This window comes from Neolamprologus multifasciatus, chromosome 2 (assembly GCF_963576455.1).
Source record: "Neolamprologus multifasciatus chromosome 2, fNeoMul1.2, whole genome shotgun sequence".
Taxonomy (NCBI): Eukaryota; Metazoa; Chordata; class Actinopteri; order Cichliformes; family Cichlidae; genus Neolamprologus; species Neolamprologus multifasciatus.
In genome coordinates this window covers 26,510,180-26,534,060 of record NC_140440.1, presented here as the reverse complement: position 1 = coordinate 26,534,060, position 23,881 = coordinate 26,510,180, and the positions used below count along the sequence as shown (strand labels likewise).

The 23,881-nt window shown below is 42.4% G+C and overlaps 1 protein-coding gene and 1 long non-coding RNA gene across 3 annotated transcripts in view; one reads left to right on the top strand and one right to left on the bottom strand.

Moving 5' to 3' along the window:
- The window catches only part of LOC146524511 (uncharacterized), a 476,239-nt gene that overhangs the window by 281,566 nt on the left and 170,792 nt on the right, over positions 1 to 23,881 (bottom strand). The window lies entirely within an intron of this gene.
- The window catches only part of LOC146524520 (A disintegrin and metalloproteinase with thrombospondin motifs 2-like), a 160,349-nt gene that overhangs the window by 127,064 nt on the left and 9,404 nt on the right, over positions 1 to 23,881 (top strand). The window contains exons 5-22 of one of the 2 annotated variants that reach the window (XM_085179677.1): positions 8,041 to 8,124; positions 9,826 to 9,982; positions 10,837 to 10,942; positions 11,221 to 11,364; positions 13,826 to 13,958; positions 14,646 to 14,675; positions 15,776 to 15,889; positions 16,008 to 16,153; positions 16,332 to 16,507; positions 19,566 to 19,699; positions 19,781 to 19,904; positions 20,428 to 20,508; positions 20,603 to 20,766; positions 20,906 to 21,062; positions 21,146 to 21,281; positions 21,458 to 21,665; positions 21,774 to 21,903; positions 23,628 to 23,714. In XM_085179677.1, coding sequence (XP_085035803.1) covers positions 8,041 to 8,124; positions 9,826 to 9,982; positions 10,837 to 10,942; positions 11,221 to 11,364; positions 13,826 to 13,958; positions 14,646 to 14,675; positions 15,776 to 15,889; positions 16,008 to 16,153; positions 16,332 to 16,507; positions 19,566 to 19,699; positions 19,781 to 19,904; positions 20,428 to 20,508; positions 20,603 to 20,766; positions 20,906 to 21,062; positions 21,146 to 21,281; positions 21,458 to 21,665; positions 21,774 to 21,903; positions 23,628 to 23,714 — 2,311 coding nt within the window. The remainder of the gene's footprint in view (positions 1 to 8,040; positions 8,125 to 9,825; positions 9,983 to 10,836; positions 10,943 to 11,220; positions 11,365 to 13,825; positions 13,959 to 14,645; positions 14,676 to 15,775; positions 15,890 to 16,007; positions 16,154 to 16,331; positions 16,508 to 19,565; positions 19,700 to 19,780; positions 19,905 to 20,427; positions 20,509 to 20,602; positions 20,767 to 20,905; positions 21,063 to 21,145; positions 21,282 to 21,457; positions 21,666 to 21,773; positions 21,904 to 23,627; positions 23,715 to 23,881) is intronic. The other variant, XM_085179686.1, reaches the window with a different exon arrangement.

The window sequence follows — 23,881 nt, the reverse complement described above, 5'->3', positions numbered from 1 at the left end:
TGAGGAATATTCAGTTCCAGAATAGGTCCAGGGAACAAGTGAGTGTAAAAGTAAGCAGAGGGGGTAGAGGGCTCAGATAAGGACACTGAGGGTAACAGTCGTAACAGTGAGGACGATGCACAGACGAGACTTAAATAGGGCATTGAACATTAAACATTCCCAACACTGACTGCAGAACTATGGTATGGTAACTATGGGTACACATGGCTATATGTCTGTGAAGGTTCTCAGTCATCCAGGTCATCGTAGTCTAAGGAGCTTGGAAAGAAGTCCAGACGCTTTTCTTTCTAAGCTCCTTAGAGTACACATGGCTAGCTTCTCTAGCACAGACTGTGGTGTAGCTTTCACTCCAGTGCTTTGTTCGACAGTGCATATCATCAACCATGCAGCACTTCAAGTCTTCAAGGTAGTACATCCGCTAATCATAAATAATGAGAGTGAGAGCGGTGAATCAATGAGCTTATTGCAATATTAAGCAATTACTTAATATCACAATGAATGTGTTGTGCTTTGGCACTGGTACGGTAATCTTCTTGCGGCAGTGGTGATACACTTTGTTGCCAACGGTGATTTGTCTATATGCCTTTTCCTCTCACCCATTAAGGGAGACCTTTGCAGAGGTGCTACAAAGTCTTAATTACACTCTCCAAAATAGTCTGCTAATGGAGGTGCGTATGTGGGTATGTGTGTGTGTGCAAACATGCATGTGCATATTTAATTTTGATGAGGCACGCTGATGCTGATGCGCGTTTCGTCTACAGTTTTATGCCTCCACTATGATAAAGATCCTGTCTATAAGAGCTGTCTGGAAAGTGGTGCAGATCTTTCACTTTTGTCTTTACCAAAGCTCCTAGAGGCAGTGAAAACTCATATTAATAGGTGGCAGGAAGAGCTGGGAAAGGAGATGTAGTCCAGGTAATAATAGACACCTTGTTAGCGAGAAGTGTCACAAATGTGTAAGGAGCATTGTGAGACTGAGAACTCAAATCCTGGGTTTCAGTTTTTAAATATTCCCATGTGTGTCGATGAAAAAAGATGTAGCGAAGCTGTCTAAAGCCTTATCTAATTTATGTAGCACTTCAGCCAAATTTTATTTGATGACTCAGTTCTGTCTCATCAGCAGCTGAGAATGTTTTTAAGGCATATTTCCAAAATGTATCTCTGTAAAATCGTACCGCCTAATAAATGAAATCCATTTTCCAAGATGAGCTTCTTTAAACACATGAAATTCGAGTAAAATACTGGCTTAAATGTATTAAAGTCCTTATGAAGGCATTCGTAGTCTGTCATTGTAACACTAAATGCAGGCGTGAACCTGTGAATGAGGTGACAGCAGTTGAACAAACATGCAAGTTAGGGTTAGGGTTAAGTTTTGGTTTTGTTTTACATGAGTTGTTTCTACACATAAATAAAACCGGCCTATATTCCCGATTATGATGAGCACAAACAAACAAATCAACACAATTAATTTGAATTTGAAATATGTACTGCTGTAATTTTTGATGATTAAGTTTGGTCGTGCCTTCACACTTATTCTTGTGCTCCTTCTTTCATTTTAGTGTCAGTCTCTCGCTGCAGTAAATATGTGATAGTGATGACTTTGTGCGTTGTCGACCTCTAAGCCTGTAGTAATTAATACACAAGCTGTCTTGGATTTGCATGTATAGGCTTGGTTATAAGGAATGACACCTAGTGTGGCCCTTTCAGAATGTCAGAAGACAGCGAGCGGCACAGGGACCGTGCGTATGAGTGGATAAGCGTATCTCGGCAAATATGTGGGAGTGTTTTGGATTACGGTTTGCTGTGCCATATCTGTCCTCCAGCCTTTACCATCTGTGAGATAAGTGTGTAAGAAGACACAAAAAGCCAAAGTTGGCACCGAAAGGACACTACACTGCCCCTGTGCATGTGTGCATGCATGTCTCATTAGAGCATCAGGGTCGCCTGGAAGTCAACCTCCCCTAATTGGCATAACAGTTGTCAAGGAAACAGGCTGGAGATCAGGCCCAGGGAAAAGTGACCAAAGTGTTTATGTCCATCTTAAACAAACACAGCACACAACCTGCAGAGTACGTATGTCACCCCCAGGCATATGCTTCAACCTGCAAAGATAACAAGGGACTGACACATATATTCCCAAATGAGCAGAATTACCAGTAAGTAAACACACACAGGAAAACAGAAAGGAGGGAAGATGAAAACTGCAATGGCACACATTTAGTCTCTCTGTGTCACCCTCTTTCTCTCACAAACACACACACACTCACACACCATCTGAGACTGGGTTAAGCAGAGACAACAACAAACCTGTGTAGTATAACCGTACTCAAGGTCGCCTGAAGAGAACTTTTCCTCGTCTTCCACTGTGTCCCACATTGCATCCTTTCCATCTATTCCGAATCCAGCAATAAATAGAGAGAGAATTTACTTACGCGTTAGTATTATTGAAATCGGGTGCTATTTTGTACTTAAATTAGACCTTATACCATCATTACATTTGTCTGGTAGAACACATTTACAGCATACGATGCCTTGTTTTGAATTAAACAACTCATCACCTTATAAAGGTGTGAGATTTAGCTCAAGTTGCTGTGCTGTTTTTCATATTGAAGTATGTTCTGTTCCTTCTGTTACTTACCTTTAGTCGTAATTCAGTATTTTCCCATATTGTCACTCTGGTTCCACTATTTCCTTGGCTGAATAATCTGGGTACTAAGTCTAACACAGAGTAAATCATGCCGACTGGTTTAGCTGAAGGATAAATGTAATTATATCACGATAAACATCCTGAGATGTATCACTTTATTTTAAAGCCGGAAACTGAAGGGAATAATTCTGGAAATGCATATGGAAATGCTTGGAAATGCATCAAGATAATCTTACATAACCAAAGTAACTTTTAACAGTAACAGAATTGACTCACATAGTTTCAAAGTACAAGAACTGCTGCTTGCTAGCCATGTTTCTGACACAAACAACATGCTAGTGATGCTAGCATAAGTCTATGGCATTTTATATTGCGGCTGTTAGCTTAATGGCTAGCAGGAAAAAAAATTGTAAATGTAAAATAATAAAATAAATATTCTTCTGTGGCAATAACAAAGTATAACATAAATTATTCTGTTGCAATTACACAAGAATATCCAGTAATGTCCCTGCCTACAATTAAAGTTTTCTGATCAGTCCTTGTTGGCTGTACCTAGATCTAGGTTTAAAACAAAAGGCGACTGTAAGATTCCGGCCATCAAGCTGCTTCCATTGGACCTAAGATCTGTGGACACCTTTGATACCTTTAAAAAGAAACTTAAGATCCACTTGTGCAGACTTGCCTTTATTTAGTTCTATCATTTTATACCCTTTTAATTGTTGTATCTTGTTCAGTATTGTAAAGCACTTTGTGACTTATGTTCTTGAAAAGCTCTCTCTCTATATAAACCTTAGTTACTTATGTATTTTTGATGCTGTAACATGAACACAGTGGTGACTACAGCGGGGCAGCAGTAGGGACTCATAGAAAAACAACACAGGTCATCTAATTCATCTATTTCTCAGTTAACCAAAAATGTTTATTTGAATTATTAGAACATCAAACATTAGTTTTTACTATTTTTCTAGCCGGGCTACACCCTGTTGGGGGTCTTGCTACTTTACTAGTGAAAGCCAATTTTTGCTGGTAGGTGAATTCACAAAATACACATCCAGCACTTTTAGTAGTGCTCAGTCCCGTATGATCAAATCACCAAGTATTACCTTCTTGCCTATAAGCAACGCTCTGTCTCCATTCCCACTTAAAGGTCAAAAATTTGCAGTCAGTTTCTCAGATTAATTACAGCCTGCATTATTTTCACTCACCACCGATGCTTTCAACGTGTGATTTTCTTCATGCAAAATACTTCTTGCACTGAAAGCTACTGATGTTACCATAATAACATTTCCCTCCATTGGAAAGTTACTTCAGACTGCTGGCAGCTAACAGATGTCCCAGATGACATAAATGCAACAGTGAAAGCCAAACATGACTTTATTTTGAGGTTTCAGAACATGTTGTAAAGCTCTTACTGCTTTAGGTAGCAGACATGCTTGTGCTTTGACGTGATGAAGTAAATAAATTCCAGACAGTTTGTGGATAACAAGTTGCTAATCAGACTTCAAGAATGAGGCCGCTGGATTTTTCCGAACAAGATGCTGGAATTTCCAACTTTACTCTCCATATGTAAAAAAAAAAAAAAAAAAAAAAAAGGAAAAGCATTAGCTCACTCATGGATTCTCCTTTTTTTCCCTTAAAAAGATAAAAAATCTTCTCACACAACTCTACGTAAAAATGCTTTCCAAGCTTTTTCTCTTTTCTTCCCTTAAACCTTTGCTGCTTCTCCCCTCTACGCTCAGCTTCTGGTCTTCTTTCCGTCTGCCTCACTGTCTCTATTCATAGCATTCCTTAACTCTTTCACATAGCTTTCGCTCGCTGGATGTGTCTACAGTTTTGTTCCTTGTCTCTCTCTCTTTCCGTCTCTCTGTGTGTCTACGTGTGTGTGTGTGTGTGTGTGTGTGTGTGTGTGTGTGTGTGTGTGTGTGCGTGCTTGCGTGCATTTGTGTGTGTTTCTCCTTCTCCACAGCATGTCCATCAGCCATCTCATTATGGCTGTCTGTTTTTACATCCCTTTGCCTCATTAGGCACCACGCACAGCCACTGAGGACAGCAGGTCTCAACTCCAGTGCCAATTTACCTCTCTCTCGGTGGCTTTGTGCATGTGTGTGTGTGTGAGAGAGAGAGACAGAAGAGAGCTTTCTGCATCTACTTTGTCACAGATTACCTTGTTTTCTTGTATTATGGCTCTTCCCATCCTTTGCATCTTCCTCATCTGTCGTCTATCCATGGTCATGGGATACTGAGTTCCCTAACCGGCCTCTACATGCTTTACCCATCCCTTCTAATTTTCGAGTCACTCTCTTTGTGTTGAGCTCCTGTTAGAAGAAGTCATATCTTTATTAGTTATTTATTTATTTTGTTTGTTTCACTCTTTAGTTAATAAATATATTCTTTTTACAACTTTCTAATGAAACACTTTTTATATCAGCTTTGTAATCTATAATTACCCATCCATCCATCCGAGTGCGAGCTGGAGCCTATCCCAGCTGTCACAGGGCAAGAGGCGGGATACACCCAGAGTTGTAGGTCTATTGTAGGCCCAACATAAAAAGACATAGACCCATTCATGGTCACATTCACACCATAGCCTAACATGCATGTCTTTGTGGGTGAAAGGTGGAGAGTCTGGAAAGAAACCACAGAGAAAGAGGGAGACTGTACAAACCCCAGAGTAGGTTTAAACTAAAAACCATCTTGTTGTGTGCCATCATTGAGGACCACTATAACACTGTGCTGTCACATAATTGTCACTTGTAGCTTATGACTTGTAGGTCATAGGAGACTTCAGAAATTAATTAGGACTGCATAAGAATATAAGCATATGTAGCGGTTAAAAACAACAGATTTTAGGCGTTAATTCTCTTTCACTTACTTCTACTTTTCCAAAATATCTACAGGTCATCTAGATCAAAACCCTGTTATAAAGCAGAAGGTAAAAATACAGTGGCTTGCAAAAGTATTCGGACGAAAATCATACATGGTTCCAAACATTTTTTACAAATAAATAACTGCAAAATGGGGTGTGCGTAATTATTCAGCCCCCTGAGTCAATACTTTGTAGAACCACCTTTTGCTGCAATCGGAATCATGTATGTTTTTTGTTCCACTTCTCACGTGTACACCACTTTGTATTGGTCTTTCACGTGGAATTCCAATAAAACTGATTCATGTTTGTGGCTGTAATGTGACAAAATGTGGAAAAGTTCAGGGGGGCCGAATACTTTTGCAAGCCACTGTATGCTTTTTGGAGGCACAAACCACTTTCCAAATGTAAGTAAAATGTAAATAACACAGAACTGATGTCTGCAGCATGTTTAGAAAAATTGGAGCATGGGCAGCAAAATACCTGGTGGAACATCTCACAACTATTTAGCAACTTGATGGGTTAAAAGAGAAATAGAGAGGCAGAGAGTCTTCCCATCCCAGAGAGGGAGAGTCTTGCAAATTAAGGATGATGAGGGCTTCACTGCTGTGTGAAACATGGCATTTATATGTAATTTTGCTTCTGTACACCACCACAGCGGACTTTAAAGTAAAACAGTCAAGATGTGATTAAAGTGTAGACTCCTATTTCAGCATCTTGCTTATTTCAGCAAAATAGTGCTAAACCTCAATCTGTAGGCAGCATAGTAGTACAACAATCTGCCTTATGGTAAAATGGACCAAAAGAAAACGTAACTTTTATCAGTTTCTTGGTTTGACATAAACACTGCAGTGTAAAAAGTGCTACCTACCTCCTGGTAGACAGACTAATTTGAGAATCCTACATTGCCACGTACCCAAGTTATCCCATGCACAACTTTACCTTCAAGTCAAGGTCACTGAGATTGGAACTTGTCCGAGATTTTTAGTAGATGCATCTATAATATCGATTTAAAGCTCCTACGTCATCCCGTTCTCGAGTTATCACGTTCACAAACGTAGGTGTAAGTGCTGCCCGTCTGCCCGGCAATGTATCAACAATACCCCATCAGCCTTTTACAGATGAAGGGTAAAAAAGCAGCAGTGGGACAGATCATTACTAATAATAGCATCCAAAACAGCTTCACATGAGTTCCAGTGAACATGGCTGTAGCTGGGAGAGAGCACCTTGAGGGACGCTTCCTGTGAAGATGCCATATTTCAAGATGTCGCTATAGAATAAAGTTTTTTGCCTTTGGGGAGCCAACCGACAGCCAGGTGGCCAGTGCAGCTGCGCATCTTAGCCGTTCGCAAGCAGCCTGAAGTGTATTGAAAGTGTAACAGGAAATAATTTTTATCTGAAATACGATTATTGCTCACTCGTACTTCCTTTATTAGTTAGACTAGTGCAATCCTCGATTGAAGCATGCATGTTCTGAATGGACCAATCGTGGATTGCAGGTGTGCATAGCTGTTTTTACACACAGCCTCCAGAAAACGGTGGAAGAATCAGGTTGGAAAATTCTCTGAAGTTGTTCTTTTTTTCACATGTAACACACAGTAGGAGCTCACAGTCCACATTTAGTCTACATTCGCATTACTGGAAATACCCTGGGATAGGAAGAGGAGAGGAAGCCGTATAGAGCGAGCACAAGGCAGGGCACATGATGCCATCTCATTTGCTGTTATTTCACCACCTGTGCTATTCTCAGATGTGCAACATACGGTATGGATGTTGTACAAAGGAGTTAGGAAGTTATCTACTGTTTAATGTCTGATTTGTGTTTTCACATATAGCTTTGTTTTGTAAAGACAAGTATTGGGCTTCAGGTCATGTGTACATAAATATGCATTACTGTTTTGAAAAGAGGGGAATCACCTGTGAGGAGACGCTCACTGAATGAAGATGTTTTATATTTTGTGAATGCAGTAATTCAAAGCATTTTTCTTATTACAAGCCTCATTCACCCATTCACATAGTGACAATCTGATGGATGTCCTAGGGGACACTTGGGGTACAGTGTCCAAGGATACTTTCGATACTGTTGCCCCAAGATAACTCGACATGCACATTAAAGAATTGAACTACCGACCTTCTAATTGGTGGACATAACACTTGACCTTCTGTGTTAGTTCCAAACTCATACAAATATAAGCTCACAGTTGGGAATCCAGCACAGCCATAGGGATGCATTCACTGAACCGAGTGAGTGTATCCCAAAGCATCAACACCTTTAAAACTGTTGTGACTGTTCAGTGGCACCCTGACAATTCTTTCCAAGACAGCAAATAAGCGTTTTGATGAAAATGTCAACCTGTTTGAAACTTTGAAAAATTGTTAAAATTTTCAACCGCAGACAAATTATTTTACAATCAACCAAGTTCTTTGTTACACCTCAGAGTTTGTTTAGGTTATATTAAAGTGTTCTATAAAGGGTTGATTTCTTCTACTGACGCTGTTTTTTCCCTTGTGTTTCGGTGTATGATTCCAGGTGAATGACATCTACCATGACAGTTCTTTAGGAGCAAAAATCAATGTGGTTCTGGTGCGGATTATCATGCTGGGCTACGGCAAGGTAAGACCTGCAACTACACGAGTTCTGCTGAAAAGCCAACTGAGATGCAGTTCCTGGAAAGTGGACGCCTCGTCTCTCTATTTTGCTGCAGTCGCTTTAAGTACCTATAGAAAGCATGGCAAAGTCATACATACAGTGTCATAAACAAACACACAGACACACCCACATACTCATCAGCACACACTGATGCCCAGAGCCTGTTATTCCAGTGGACTGAGCAAAAGAGGAACTAAAAGCATGCAGCATCCCAAGGGAGTGTTTTCAAGTTGCACGCCTTCACAGTTCAGCACCAAAGCACACACAGAAGCTCTTCCCGTTATGCAATCAGCCTTCTTCCCAGTGGGTTGCAGCACAGAATCATGGGAAGTCCAGGCAAAGATAAACAATCAATGATAGCCCTCCCTCATTCATAAAGAGAGAGAGACCGGACAATGGGTGGCGGGGTGGGATGGGGCGGGGGCATCCTTTTCTTCTTGACTGTAACACTATCTGCACATCTGTGCTGAAAAGAGGAAGAGAGAAAAAGTGGAAGAGAGGAAAAAGAGCGATAAAGCAAGACACGGCAGAAATGGAGGAGGGCAGGGATTACCACAACAGATGATACAAGTGATTTTATTGCTGGATAGGTGCTCTGTGATATACTTACGCTGCTGTAGCCTTATCTCTTCCTCTCCTCTCTCTACATGTCCACGGTCCCAGTAGAACTCTGGAAACACACACTCGCACACGCACGAGCGCCACACACGTGTGCAAACACACACACACCGCACTACATTGGTCATTCTGGGCCAGCCCCTATGCAGCTTCAGCCAAAGCTCCGGCTGTCCATCATTCCCAATTACCGTGGCAACAGAGCTGCACCCAGACAGCCTGCAGATTGGCTGTGTGACCCTGAATGCGGGCGCACTCACACTCCCACACTTCACACACTCCAACACAACATTTACACACGACACACCATTGCAAACACATTTTGAAAGATCATTAAAAAATACCCCCAAAACACACTCGCGAGCAACTGATGAACACGAGGAACCACATAGGAGTACCGTGCGTTGTCTAACAGGGCGTTTACGTGGCGTGCAGGCTTCACACTTCATCATGCGTACAGAGGCAGGCCATATGTCTTCAGTGCAGCTCACTCACACCGCGCGCGCTCTCTCAGCTGTGCATTGTGCATGCGTGAAAACAGAGAGCGAATGTAGAAAAGAGGCAAAGGCAGACATGGAAAGCTTCGAAGGGGGCGGGGTGTAGATAAACAGAGATCCTAATGAGAAAGAGCGTGTGAGGTGAAGGTGAGTGGAAGCAACTGCAAGCATCTGGATGTTTGTGTGGGTGTTGGCATTATGCAAGTAACTGTAAGTAAATATTTTGTAATTGGGCATGTTTTTGACTACTAGTGCATAGCTCGTTAACAGGCTGCGTTCTAGTTCATGTTCATGACTGAAATGATCAATTCAGAGTTCATTTATTATTTTGTAAGTACTGTCCTTCCCCCTGAGTGTATGTGTGTGTGTGTGTATTTTTGTTGTACACATCAGCAATTTACAAGATATGCTGACAATATATAACATTGTGACACTGCCCTCTACAGGGCTGAGGAGGATAATGTTTCAGAACTAGAACAAGAAACGATGTTTCTTGTATGATTTTTTTTGATCCCTCTTCTTATTTTACCTTTGCGTGTGAATGTCTTTCCAGTCCATGAGCCTGATTGAACTTGGAAACCCATCCCAGAGTCTGGAGAACGTGTGTCGCTGGGCCTTTCTGCAACAGAAGCAAGACACAGGGGACGCAGAGTATCACGACCACGCCATCTTCCTCACACGGCAGGAATTTGGCCCCACGGGAATGCAGGGTACTTAAAGACATGTACACAATCAGCTTTCATAATGTATTTAGCATAATGGTACATGCATCCAAATCAAATGCATTTGCTCCCCTGACAAAAAAAAATCCATCATTCAGAGAAATCTCTCCTCTTTCTGCCTTTCTCTCATATAGCTGCGTAGTGCTGCTGTGGCTTTGGTGGTTGGTGGTTTTTCTGTGCAGCAGAGTACAGGCTAACAGTCAGGCCCAGGGGAGAGGCCTCTAAAGGCAGTGGCCTAGCTATCCAGAAGCCCTTCAGCTGCCCTTGGGCTCATCCTTAAGCAGCAGAAAATCAATAAACAGAGAAGGGCCAGCCACAGAGTCACAATTAAAGGCATTTCAGGACAGAAAAGCTCACAGGGAGCAAGAGATTAGCATACGCAGAGGTGGGAGGGGACGGTTTAGGGTTAGGATCAGATATACAAATCCAAACACATTTGTTCTTATGTGGGTGACACAGTTTTCTTTCTGGGTGTGTGGATCATACATCATATATATCTTTATATAGCAGTCAGACATTGGGGTGAGAGGTAAGTGTGTCTTTGGTTTCATCTCACCAATCAGTGTATTTCAGTATGACTTTGGTGACTGACCAGAAATGTTCCAGTGTGATTATGAGCTTGATAAGTAAAATTCTTGTAAAAATTCATGTAATGTAATAGATTAGTGTGAGGTTAAACACTACTTTTGACTGACTGAGCGGTGTCACAGATTGTCTTTTGACTGTCCAAAATTGTAACGCTTATTTGGAACACTTTGTCTCTATCATTGTTTGAGCGTCTATAAATCTTTTAGTGTGTCTGTAAATCTTTCAAGTTTTTCTCTCTCTTCCTTGTCGCTAAGGTTATGCTCCGGTGACAGGCATGTGCCACCCGGTTAGGAGCTGCACTCTGAACCACGAGGACGGTTTCTCCTCCGCCTTTGTGGTGGCACACGAGACCGGACATGTGTAAGTGCGTTGCCGTGATGATGGTTCGAGCCTGCTAACTTGGCACAACAAAAGAAAACAAAGCAGTCACTTGAAGAACTGGATTGATGCATTACAGCTTTAGATCGCTGGTCCACTTCAGTCAATATCTGTTGAGTGAATTAACACTGCCTCCCGCCTTTGTTTCATGTTCTTTAACTCCCACACGTTCCCAATCTGTCTCCACTGGTTCATCTTTTTTCCCTTTACTTCTCTCTTGATGTCTCTTTTTTTTTTTTCTTTCTCTCGCTCTTGTGTAGGCTGGGGATGGAGCACGATGGCCAGGGAAACCGCTGCGGAGACGAGGTGCACTTGGGCAGCATCATGGCTCCTCTGGTGCAAGCTGCTTTCCACCGCTTTCAATGGTCCAAATGTAGCATGCAGGAGCTGGGACGATACCTTCAGTGAGACACAGACACATACACACGCAACCTCACGTACAGAAGTATTTGATTTATGGGCTTTTAAAGGTCAGTGCTGGCATCGGTATGATTTGGATCCAGCTGATGCATGGATATTGCCAGTCTGTGCTGTCTTTAAGATTAGGTTTGAATAAAAAATATACAGGGCATATCAAACCGAATCAGCCGATTTCAAAGTGCTCTAACTCTGCAAACGTTCAGTGTTAAAAATGGAAACATGTAATGTTAGAAAGAGCAGATTTGTGAGTTTCCTCCTTTCCTGCTGATAGGTAGCCTAACAACATCAGCGGCTGCATGCTCACAAATGTGTGGGACAGGTTTGACTGTCTTATGGATGTGGAGGGGGGCATATTGAACACTTGTGAACATTGTAAGTTTTTTATATGTAAAACTTTGCATTCATTCATGTGTTTTAAAATTCCATTTCTTTAAGTCAGGATGGGGAGCTCCAGGCCTCTAGGGTCAGGCTACGTCCACACGTACCCGGGTATTTTTGAAAATGCAGATTTTTCTATGCGTTTGCACCTTTCGTCCACACGTAAACGGCGTTTTTGGTCACTGAAAACTGAGATTTTTAAAAACTCCGGCCAGGGTGGATATTTTTTAAAACTCCGTTTTTGCATTTACGTGTGGACGAGAAAAACGGAGAAAACGCAGAAAACGCAGCGTCAAAGGTGTGCGCATTTTTTGACGTCACAGTGTGCGCCACGTTATTGTTTCGGTGAAATGAATTTCTACAATACTATTACTGTTAATTGTACTCTCTGCAGTGTTTAAATGCTTACATATACACACACAGTTATTGTCCCTCCCCACATATGACTCAGTTCTGCTTCTATGCCCCATCTTTGTTTACTATTTCCCACCGAGGCTTCTAGACTTCTGATTGGCCAACATTTCTGCACGGTTAGGAATATATCGCCACCTGTTGCTTTGGCATGTTCCTACCAGCGTTTTCCTTCATTTCTGCCTTTACGTGTGGACGGGATTATTTTTTAAAACGAAAACGGAAAATCTCCGTTTTCAAAAATACCCGAGTACGTGCGGACGTAGCCTCAGTGTCCTGCGGGTTTTAGATACTACCCTGGGTCAACACACCTGAATCAAATGATTGGTTCATTACCAGGCCTCTGGAGAACTTCAAGCCATTTAAATCAGCTGTGTTGGATCAAGGACACATCTGAAACCTGTAGGACACCGGCTCTTGAAGCCTGAAGTTCCTCCACCCCTGCTTTAAATGATATAGCCTTTTGGAATGAGATTATTCTTTTTGATACACTCAAGTACAAATATCCTATAAAATTAGGTCGTCCATTATGTTCACACATATAAAGACTAGCGATATCCTAAACTTCTAAAGGCACTTGATTACTTCTTTGCATCACTTTTTAGGTGCTTTGACAGCATGGAAATCTACAAGTCGTGCTAAAATCACACTGAACCAATTAAAGTGTTTGTTTCTGCTAATGTTTCATCACTGATCTCCCTTTATATGGCACTCTCTCGGGCAAAGCTTCACTGCTTCCACTGTGGCTGCTTCTTCCAGTTCACTCCCTCAGTGTCCCTTTTTGATTACTTGCATGTGCGCTCTGTGATTTTCATCGTAGACCTCAAATTACACAGAGAGGAAACATCTGCGTGAAACTGATCCACTTCTAATGTTTGGGATCATTGCTGGTGATGAGAGCTGGAACTCTGGCCACACCTCAGAAATCAAACAGTAGCTTTTAGTAGAAATATCCAGTGTTCAAGTGAGAAGGCAGCACATCAGGTGAGGATTGGAAGAAGCTGTCACGCACAGAGCACCTCAGACATCGCTTGAATACGGTGTGGCGCATGCCATCGTGCCACCCAACAGCACATTTAAACCCGCACACATTGTTGGGCCATGCCAACACCAGTCTTTGCTCACCAGATTTTTCTACTGAAGTTGAAGAGTTGCTGTTTTATCCCACTTTATCAATTTTATTTATATAGCAACAAATCACTACAACAGTCATCTCAAGGTGCTTTATATTGTAAAGAAACTACAATCGTGGAGAGAAAACCCCCATGGCTGTAGGGTCATTTGATTGTTTTGATTGACAAAACAATCAAATGGCCCCCTTTGAGCAAGCGCTTGGCAACAGTGGGAAGGAAAAACTCCCTTTTAACAGGAAGAAACCTCCAGCAGAACCAGGCTCAGGGAGGGGTGCCATCTGCCGCAACCGGTTAGTGGAGCGAAAGTGATCCAGTGAGCAGATGTACATGCTCAAGTCATTCGAATGGGAGAAAACTAAAGTCTGCCAAATTGTGATAGCACCATTTAATTGTTAATTTATCAATACTAGAATGTGATATTAGTCCCAGTCTTCGTTTTACGGCTAAAGAATGCCAGACGAGTGTGTACATAGAAAAGAAAAAAGAAAAGAAAGATGAACACATTTTTAAACTCTTCTTTCAGTTCCTATGACTGTCTTCGTGATGACCCTTTTGACCACAACTGGCCATCGCTGCCTCAACTTCCTGGTTTGCATTACTCCATGAACGAGCAGTGCCGCTTTGACTTCGGCGTGGGCTACACGACGTGCACCGCGGTAAGAGACCAGCGTAGTCCTAAACAGTCTCTTTACTAGCATACAGTCGCTAGCTTACTGACACCTGAAAACGCCGCTAACACAACAATGGCATCCTCTGCAAACTTTGCATCGCTTTATCCTCTCGCTCGCTTTGAATTGCTTGTATCAGTTAATTCAGTTGAATTTGCTGAATTTCACTGTGGCATATGTACTTTTTATGTGACCCCTTAAGCTCTGAAGGTTTTCCTTACTAACCAAGGGCCACACTGTAATGAAATGAGAGTCACTCATACACAGCTATTCACGTTCTTCTGATGTCCTCTGTTTCCTCTCCCGGCCTCTGGTGGGATTGACATCTTACTTAAAAGCAGGTAATTGGTTTTGATAGATACTTCTTTTCTGTTGTTAATGTTAAATAGCAATCAACTATTTATTTGTTTATAATAACACTACATATGCCTTGATACCACAGTGCCTTTACATGAAACTCTCACAAGCAGCTCTTTGTAAACACGAAAAGCTTCACCCAGCTGCAGCATCTTGCCAGGCCTTTTTACCCCAGTCACCCTCACCCGCTCTATGACTGTGAAGCCACTGTGGCACGCTGTTGGGAGGCTGTTGCTTAATTGACTGACAGCTTGTTCAGGGGCTTTGCACACCTTGCTAGATTACCCTCTATTCTCTTGTCAAACTCATTCCCCTCAGCTACAAAAGGCGGGGCAGGCAGGAACGCAGGTAAGGTTACCCCATCTCCTGGAAGACATGTGGCCTCGTCTTTTATTTTCTCAGACTTTCTTTTTCTATTTGAAGTTGTAACTGTTTGTAATGTTGCTCCTTATTTTCAATTTTTTTTTTCTTTTTACTGTACTTTGTTTATCTGTCCTACCCATTGTCATAGTTTGGATGTTAACGTTGGATGTTAGTCTGCAGGATTCTAAAATGCTTCAAAGTGGCGCTAAAATCTTTCAAAACAACTGTGAAGCTACTGGTTCATTGGTTGGCTGTGGTGCAATCCAGCAGTTGAACAGTACCATATCCCGAGTCCTCTTCTGCAAAATCTGTGTTAAATCACTGCAGCCCTGGCAGGAAGAGCCTCATTATATTGGCACTCTCGCGACTTAAACGAGCGGAAAAGGTTGGAAAGATGCCTTTCCCATCCAAGGGGAAAGGGCCTAGCCAGAACAGAGGCTGTTTTTCCATGTTTTCTCCTCAGCTTTTAGGATCCTCCAGTCTGATCTTACTGCTGATTACCTACCGCAGTCTACCCACTGACTGTGACTCACACTAAGACCTGTAAAGGTCCACTGGGGTCATGGTGGGTAGAAAAGCCTTTGGAGGGAGGAGGGCACCGCCCCTCAGACACTGGACTTCACTTCGGTTTGGTTGGTTGATATCCTCATCTGTGGCTCATATCAGACAAGAAGGAGAATTTGGACTTGATCTGTGTCCAGGGGCATTTTTAGAGGTCACTGAGACCTCACTCTATGGCTTTTGAAACCTTTTGCCCTCTGCCCTCCGCGGTGACATTCTTGACTGTAGGCTGTCTCATTATGAGAGTCTTGTCTCTCTCACGCAAACACACATCCATTGGTTTAGTTTGCATGAATGGCTGTATATCTCTCAGTGGAGCATAATGTACAGTGCAGTGACTCAGCACAGGTTTGGTGTTGTTAGTGTTGGATATAATACTATTGTTGTGGCTATTGTTGTTGTGATATCTCTCCTCCCATCTCTACTTGTGCTTCCGTTATTCAGTGTTTAATCTCATCCTAGTAGCGTGTGTTGGAAGTTGGAGCTTTCAGCTATGAGAATGGGTTTCTCTCTGTGTCCCACAGTATCGCACATTTGAACCATGCAAGCAGCTGTGGTGTAGCCACCCAGACAATCCATTCTTCTGCAAGACTAAGAAAGGGCCACCCATTGATGGAACCATGTGTGGGGAAGGGAAGGTATTTATACACTGCTTTAGTACAATAAAGTGTAGTGCAATGCTACTGGAAGCCAAAGAAAATGTATTTTATTGTACAACATCTCCAATTGGTAACTTATGCGCTTGGCCTGTTGCAGCATTGCTATAGAGGTCACTGCATCTGGCTGACCCCTGACCTCATGAGGCAAGATGGAAACTGGGGTGCATGGAGCGAGTTTGGCCAGTGTTCGCGCACCTGTGGTGGAGGAGTACAGTTTCGCACACGCAGCTGTAACAATCCAAGGTAGGAAACTCTTAACACTGCATGTATAAAAACAAATATCAGTTTTAGGTATTGTGTCACTCCTGATAGAGGAGCCATTTATAAAAATGATTAAAAAATGTGAATGATTAAGGTTTCAGAGGTAAAACATAATCTAGAGCAAAATATTCCCATCCTCTCTGACCTGCCACTCCCCCAGACCGCACAACGGAGGCCGGAAATGCGTGGGGGAGGATTCCCAATTCCAGATGTGCAACACCAACGAGTGTGAGGATATTTACAGCGATCCAAGAGAAGAGCAGTGCCACGCTTGGGCCCTTCACTCTGAAATCTACACCAACAAGCACCACTGGCTGCCTTATGAACACCCAGACCGTGAGTATGCACGTGCAAACAATGTTTTGGGGTGGAGATATGAACCAGACAAACCTTAAGTGATGATATACTGTGGAAGTCATAAATATAAATGAAAGCCAACAACAGGAGGAAGCACAGTCTTGAATGTGGCTGGGTTGTGGAGCGTTTATATATATATAGGTTGTGTTTTTCTATCATCAGTGACATCTGGCAGTGGGTGCAGCTTTGAAGTATGGCTACGCCCTCCCACAAAAAAAAAGTAAAAAGCCACAACTTTAAAACCAATTTTCTATGAACTCAGTGTCTTCTTTTTCTCCACCCTTTTGCTGATGTCATTTAAACTCCTCCGACTTTTTCTGCATCCATACATTTGGCACATGTGGACAAACTCTCATATTCACAAAGAACCCAAACCTAAATTTATTCAATTAATATTCCAAGCCTTTGACACTACACTGTGTGAGTGTGAAGCTCCACCCTTGCCTCTGAGTTGAGATGTCACTGCCTTCCTGATACATATTAAATTATCGTCCAGTAAAGGGCAGCCCTCGAGAAAAGCGCTGAGCTGTCTCCTTATCTACACAGAGGTCACGCTACTCAAAGTCAGCTAAGAAGGCCTTGCTAAATTGTTTTTCTTCATTTTTATTATTTCCAAATGGCAGATTTTTCAGCAAAGCTTTTACCATCTCAAATTACCTTTCGATGTGTGCGCTCGTGTTTGCATGTGTGTTAATGTACACATGCTTCTATGAGAGAGGGAAAAAACTGAGGTTTAACTGAATTCAATTCATAGCTTGACATCTCCAGAAGTGTGTGTACTGTGACTCTGACAAAGTACAGTGTCTGCTCTGAATGTGAACGTCTAGTTTCTCTTCTATAGTTTATTAATCTATATGCATAGAACCTCACCTATATTTATCTCTTGTGTTAACCCTCTGAGGTTTAAGCCATCATATGTGCTAACCATAACTCTAATCCTTGCAATGTCAAACTGAAAAAAATACCTAAATCCAAAATATCTTTTGAAATGATCTAAAATATAACACTATATATAATTCAGAGTGTTTTTGCTTTTGCATGTATTATTGTACATGGTTGAACAGTATGTCTGAAGTTAGGATATGTTAGGATTAAAAACTGATGTTTAGTTTGAAGTTTGCACTTTTGACACAAGCTAAAATGGCGGTTTAGCGAGGCCGCATCTTGCTGCTTCTGCAAGGGTTTAAAAAAAAGAGCTCAATGTGAAAGGGAAACTGCTGATTTATTGGTCCATCTATGCCAGAGTTGTCCAACATAAGAATCAGCCAGGCAAAGGCTCTAATCTGGTCGCCGGATGGCATTTAAAAATGTGAAGAAGGGCATAGATTTTGGACATTTACTACACCAACATTATTAAATAATAAATAAACAATTAAATGACAGATGTTTATTTGTTGTTGTTTTTGTTTTCTTCAAAAAATACATTTTAAGTGAATAAACAAAAACCTGAGGTCTGAGCTACAGGAAGCTCCCAAAAAGTCCCAGTTTTTGTGCTGATGTTAATGCCTGAGGACATTTGGAGTTCTAAAGTTATTGAGTCAGCAAAGCGCTGGAGACTTTTACACACTAGGCGCTTCAGCACTTGGCAACCCGAGTCTGAGATTTTTTGTGGTCTGCCACTTTGTGGCTGAGTTGCTGTCTTTCCTGAATACTTCTGCTTTGCCATAGAACCACTTAAAGTTGATTGTGGAAAATCTTTAAGGGAAGAAATTTCAAGAACTAAATTGTTGCAACGGCGGCATCCTATTACAGTACCATCCTCAATACCATTGAGTTCATTACAACAACTGATTCTTTCTCAAATGTTTGTGAAGGTAGACTGCATAGTTATGGGCTTCATTTTATACTGCTGAAATGGCAAACGCCTGATTTCAAGGATTAAGAGGTGTGGGCCATTACATCAGTCTACATCAGGGGTCCCCAGTCCCAGTCCACGAGGGCCGGTGTCCCTGCAGGTTTTAGATGTGTCCTTGATCCATCACAGCTGATTTAAATGGATAAATTACCTTCGCAACATGTCTTGAAGTTCTCCAGAGGCCTGGTAATGAACTAATCATGTGATTCAGGTTTGTTGACCCAGGGTGAGATCTAAAACCTGGAGGGACACCGGCACTCGAGGCCTGGAGTTGCCTACCCCTGATCTATGGCCGTGACCTGCTAGAAGTGAACAAAAGAGGGAGATTGTGGATACAAGCAGTGGAAATGAGCTTCCTGTGAAGGGCGACTGGGCTCACTCTTAGAGATGGGGCAAAGAGTTTGGTGCATAAATAGGGATTCAGTGTAAAGCCACCACTACTCATCCACATTCAAAGGAGGCAGTTGAAGTAGTTCAAGCATCTGACTGGGATGCCTCCTAGGTGCGGTGTTGTGGGTATATCTAATTGGGAGCAGGCCCCACATGTTGGACATATTATGTCTCTCAGCTGGCTCAGCGCCCCCCCAGAAGAAGTGAAGGAGGTAGCTGGGGAGACCTAGGTCTAGGCATGTCTGCTTAGACTGGTGATTCCTCAGATAAGAACCAGAAAATAGAGGTTATATATTTTGTTGTTTAGCCTCTGTAGTTCTTCTTCTCCACTGTAATGTGTGTGTAAAGACTTACAACACTGAGGAGGGATTTTGTACATTGTTTGTGCATTCTCAGTCCAACCTGACAAGATTGTGTTTTCTCCACGTGATCGAACTGAGCAGTTTTGTTGCATGTCTCCCACCTGTTTATTAGTGTCAACGCTCCAAAAGACAAGGTCTCTGGATTGTAGCCATCTGTAATAAATGTGATGAAGTAGGAGTGTTCGTTCGCACTCGGACTATCTGCCAGGCTTCATATCTGGGGGCTCATGCAGTTGTAGTATGACTCACTCAGACAGACACAATGAGACAAAGTGTCGTGCTGACTCACAGAGAGCTTATTCAGAGCATAAAAATAATCGCATGTCGGTTGTAAACATGAGATCTTCAAGTCAGACCACAGGGGTGACACTGTGACAATCACTTGGATAGTGGTTTTCATTCTCTATGTTCATTTTTGTCCGCTTTCCAGCTAGCAAACGCTGCTACCTGCATTGTCAGTCCAAGGAGACCAGAACCGCAGTCTTCACGGAGACAGTGGTCCTGGATGGTACGCGGTGCTCATACAAGGACCCACACAGTGTCTGCGTGGGTGCGGAGTGTAAGGTGAGGGGCATGCGCGTGGAAAGACAGCCACACACGTGCTGAGATCAGCATGTGTCAAATTCCACGTTTCTTTATTAACAGAAAGTGGGATGTGACGGAGTGGTCGGCTCCTCGGAGCAGGAGGACAACTGTGGAGTGTGTGGAGGTGACAACTCCAGCTGCAAAATCTTCAAAGACACCATCTCACGTAACGCCAAGAAACAAGGTAACCCACTAACACACTGAATAACCCTTAATTCGTTTCATAGAGGAGACTTGACTCAGTCCTACCAGTCTAGCAGCCAGCTGTCATTCTGGTAAGCATAGTATAAACATTTGGCTGGTGTCTGTCATACTGGACTGTCTTTATTTTATTTTATCTTTTGGTTAAACATCGCCCTCTAGAGCAAGGTTTTAAAATTGCCGCAAACCTCAGTAAAAATCCAAGCTCACATGTTTCCATTTGAGCATTGCCAAGAAGTTACGTCAACAATCACTTCATAACCTAATATTTATGACAGTATTATCTAACCCTTGGTGTTGGGAGAGTTCCATGTTATAACAGCAAAATTCTCAGAATCAGATGTTTTCCCTGGATGAAAATAATCACGACTGAAGGGATTTTTAGTAGTGTGCAAGGGTATTTAATTGAAATTAGAAAGGGAGCTTTACTGGCTTTGGTGCAGTTCTTTGGTATGAAACAGTAAAATTGATTTTTTGGCACAAACCAGATGTCTGTTTTATTTCAGGGTTCTTTAAAGTTCTCGAAATCCCCCGAGGAACGAGGCACTTACTGATCCAAGAGCTGAAAGCCACCTCGCACACTCTAGGTATTTTAAATTTGAGTTTGTTTTTTCTTCCGTGCCAGATACTGGAATGTAGATTTGCTCGTTGCAGTGTTGTCAATTTTTCTCCCATCTGCAGTGGTTAAAAATGTGGCATCAGGACAATTCTTCATAAACGGGGACATGGAGAAGCCAGAATCCTACTCGGTCATAGAGAAGGGGGTGGAGTGGGAATATGAGAATGACAATGACAAGGAGACCCTTCAGTCAACCGGGCCTCTCAGACATGGAGTTCTGATCATGGTGTGCAACAACATGACTTTAAAATTGAATCTATAGTTACCTAAATTTCATAATAATCTCATAATATCACATTTTGTGGTTGAAATTATGCATTATCTTGATTCCTTCATTAACTTTATGATGATCTGTCGGATTTTAGATGAAATTACACGGGGATGAGGATGTGAATTTGTCGTACAAGTACTTGATGAGAACAGACTCTGACTCTGGAATTCAGAACAACATGCTAGTGGAGGACAGCGCTTATGAATGGGCCCCAAAGAAATGGTCTTACTGCTCCAAGCCTTGTGGTGGAGGTACAGTAGAACAAAGAAAATTCTCACGGTGAAACCGTTGTTTCTTTGACTTATATGATGTCCGATTTTCCACCCTTTTTTAGGAAAGCAGTACCTGCGATACGGCTGCAGAAGAAAAGTCGACAGCAAGATGGTTCATAAAAGGTTCTGTAACAAGTCCAACATGAAACCGAGAGGTGACATGAGGGACTGCAACCAGAAGGCCTGCCCTCCTCCCATGTATGTATTCACATGAGAAGCACAACATCTGTGAAAATATGACTTACAGTAGGAATCCACACTCGGATTAAAGCAACTTTTTCTGCATTCAGGTCGCCCTTTGTTCTCCTTTGTGGTTGATATGTTTTGATGGCCCTCGATGCTCTTTCCTCTCTTTGCTGTTATATATTCTCCAGCTGGGTGACGGGCGAGTGGCAGAACTGCAGCAAGCCATGTGGAAAGACGGGCATGCAAGTCCGATCGGTGAGCTGCGTCCAGCTTTCGGATGACAACACAACGCGTGCTATCCACAACAAACACTGCAACGACAACCGTCCAGAGTCGCGCAGATCCTGCAACCGATTTCCCTGCCCCACCCAGTGGAGAGTTGGACCGTGGTCACAGGTATGTGGGCTAAACTAGAGCCTTCAAGATGCTTGCACTTCATTCACATTTTGTAAGTAGTTTGTGGTGATTTTTTGCATTGTGTGTGTTTATTTCTTGTATCCCTAGTGCTCAGTGACATGTGGTAATGGGACCCAGCAGAGACAGGCTTTGTGTCACACCAGGGACAACACCATCGGCCTGTGTCTCGACAGTAAGCCAGACACCATAAGAGTTTGTCGCCTGACACCATGTTCCAGTAAGTGTTGTGCGAGCCCCACCCTGTGAGTATTTTTTAAAGGTTTAAAATGTCCAGGGTACTCACTTCATTGGGTACACCTTGCTAGAACTTGGTTTGAGCCCCTTTTGCTTTCAGAGCTGTCTTAGTTCTTCATAGCACAGATTCAGCAAGTTGCTGGAAACATTTCTCAGGGATTTTGGGCCATAATGACATGGCAGCATCACACAGTTCCATGATGTGATCTCCTCATTCCGCCACATCCCACAGGTGCTGTATTCGATTGATATCTGGTAACTGTGGAGAACTATTGAGCACAGTGTACTCATTAATATATCCAAGAAACCAGTTTGAGATTATTTTAGCTTTGTAATATGGCACGGTATTTTGCTGGAAGCAGCCATCAGAGAATGGGTACACTGCTGTCATAAAGGGATGGTCGTGGTCAGTAATACTCAAACTGGCTGTGGTGTCCCCACACCTGAAAAGTGATATAAGACAGACGGATCCATGCTTTCATGTTGTTTACACTAACATTTGACCCTACCATCTGAATCCTTCAACAAAAATTGAAACTCAACAAACCAGCTTTGATGTTTTTTCAGTCTTCTGTTGTCCAGTTTTGGTGAGACTGTGTGACTTGTGGAGGCACCCAGTGTGGTCTTCTGCTGCTGTAGCCCATTTGCTAGATTTAATGTGTTATGCATTGAGAGGTATTCATTGCATACCTTGGTTGTAACAAGTGTTCATTTGAGTTACTGTTACCTTGCTATCACTTTAAAGCAGTCAAAAGGCATCAACAAAGCATTTTCTCTCAGAGAACTACTGCTCACTGGTTTTGACCATGTGTACATGCATAAATGCATTGAACTGATACTTGCATTAATGAGCAGTTGAAAAGATGTACATAATGAAATGGTGCTATAGATATATTTTGTTTCTCTCCAGGTAGAACATGCAGAATTGGAAATAGATTACATTAAGTTTTTAAAAAACCGAGATGGCAACACTAAGGGTATTCCACAAATCAGTGAAGGGCTGTGTCCATCTTTTGTATAGTGTCTATGGTTACCACAACACCATGTTTCTTTTTTTATGTTTTACATGCAGTTATTTCTGTGACAGCATTCTCCTCCTAACCAGCTACTTGCCTAAATGTGTAACTAAAGATGAACTAAAACTGCTTGACTAATCAAATCAAGATTAAAAAAGTAAGAACTATGTGATAAATATCTAACAAAATGGCAGCATAACAGGGGCAATAGTCCACAGTGTGAGAGTCCTGTTCTTGCCTTGCTTTGAGCCGCCATTACACAAGCGCCATGCAATCTGAGTGTGGAGATTCTGCTCATGTCACCAACAGGTAATTTGGTAAAGCTTGAAAATGGCCTTCAGCTGGTATTGTTGGCATGATAATACACATATAATTTCAACACATTATGTGTCGCGACCATGTAATAAATTGTCACAAGGTCGCTGTCATTGCATGTAAATATGTCAGTTCAAACTGAACCGAATTCAGTCGTAGCTTCAGCTGAAATGTCAGAGACACATTCTGGAGGCGTAATATATTTAATAAACAGATAAAACTAAACTAGATTTAGCCCCTGGCATCAGTGTAGAAGCTTGGTGTGATGGGTGCTAAAAGAATTAAAAGGATAAGGGTAAAAAATTGTTACATATTGCACATGTTCCCTTATAGTCCTCCTTAACGTTTCCATGCCTCTCTCCATGTTTCTTTGCAGAGGGCCCACCAGACCTCAACAACAATGGCAACATTTTGATCCAGTGGCTGTCACGCCCCAACCCCAACTTCCCGAAGATCTCCTCACGTAAAACCTCCCTCTATAGTTCCCAGCCTGGCCTCCACAGCAGCAGCTGCAGCTGCATGTCTGTCCTCTGCTGGGCCCTGCCCATTTCTGTCCTCCTGTCCCTGCAGGGCCGGCCCCGGCTGGCCCCCTGACCCGCCCCAAGCCTTGTGCCTGTGCCACGCCCGTGA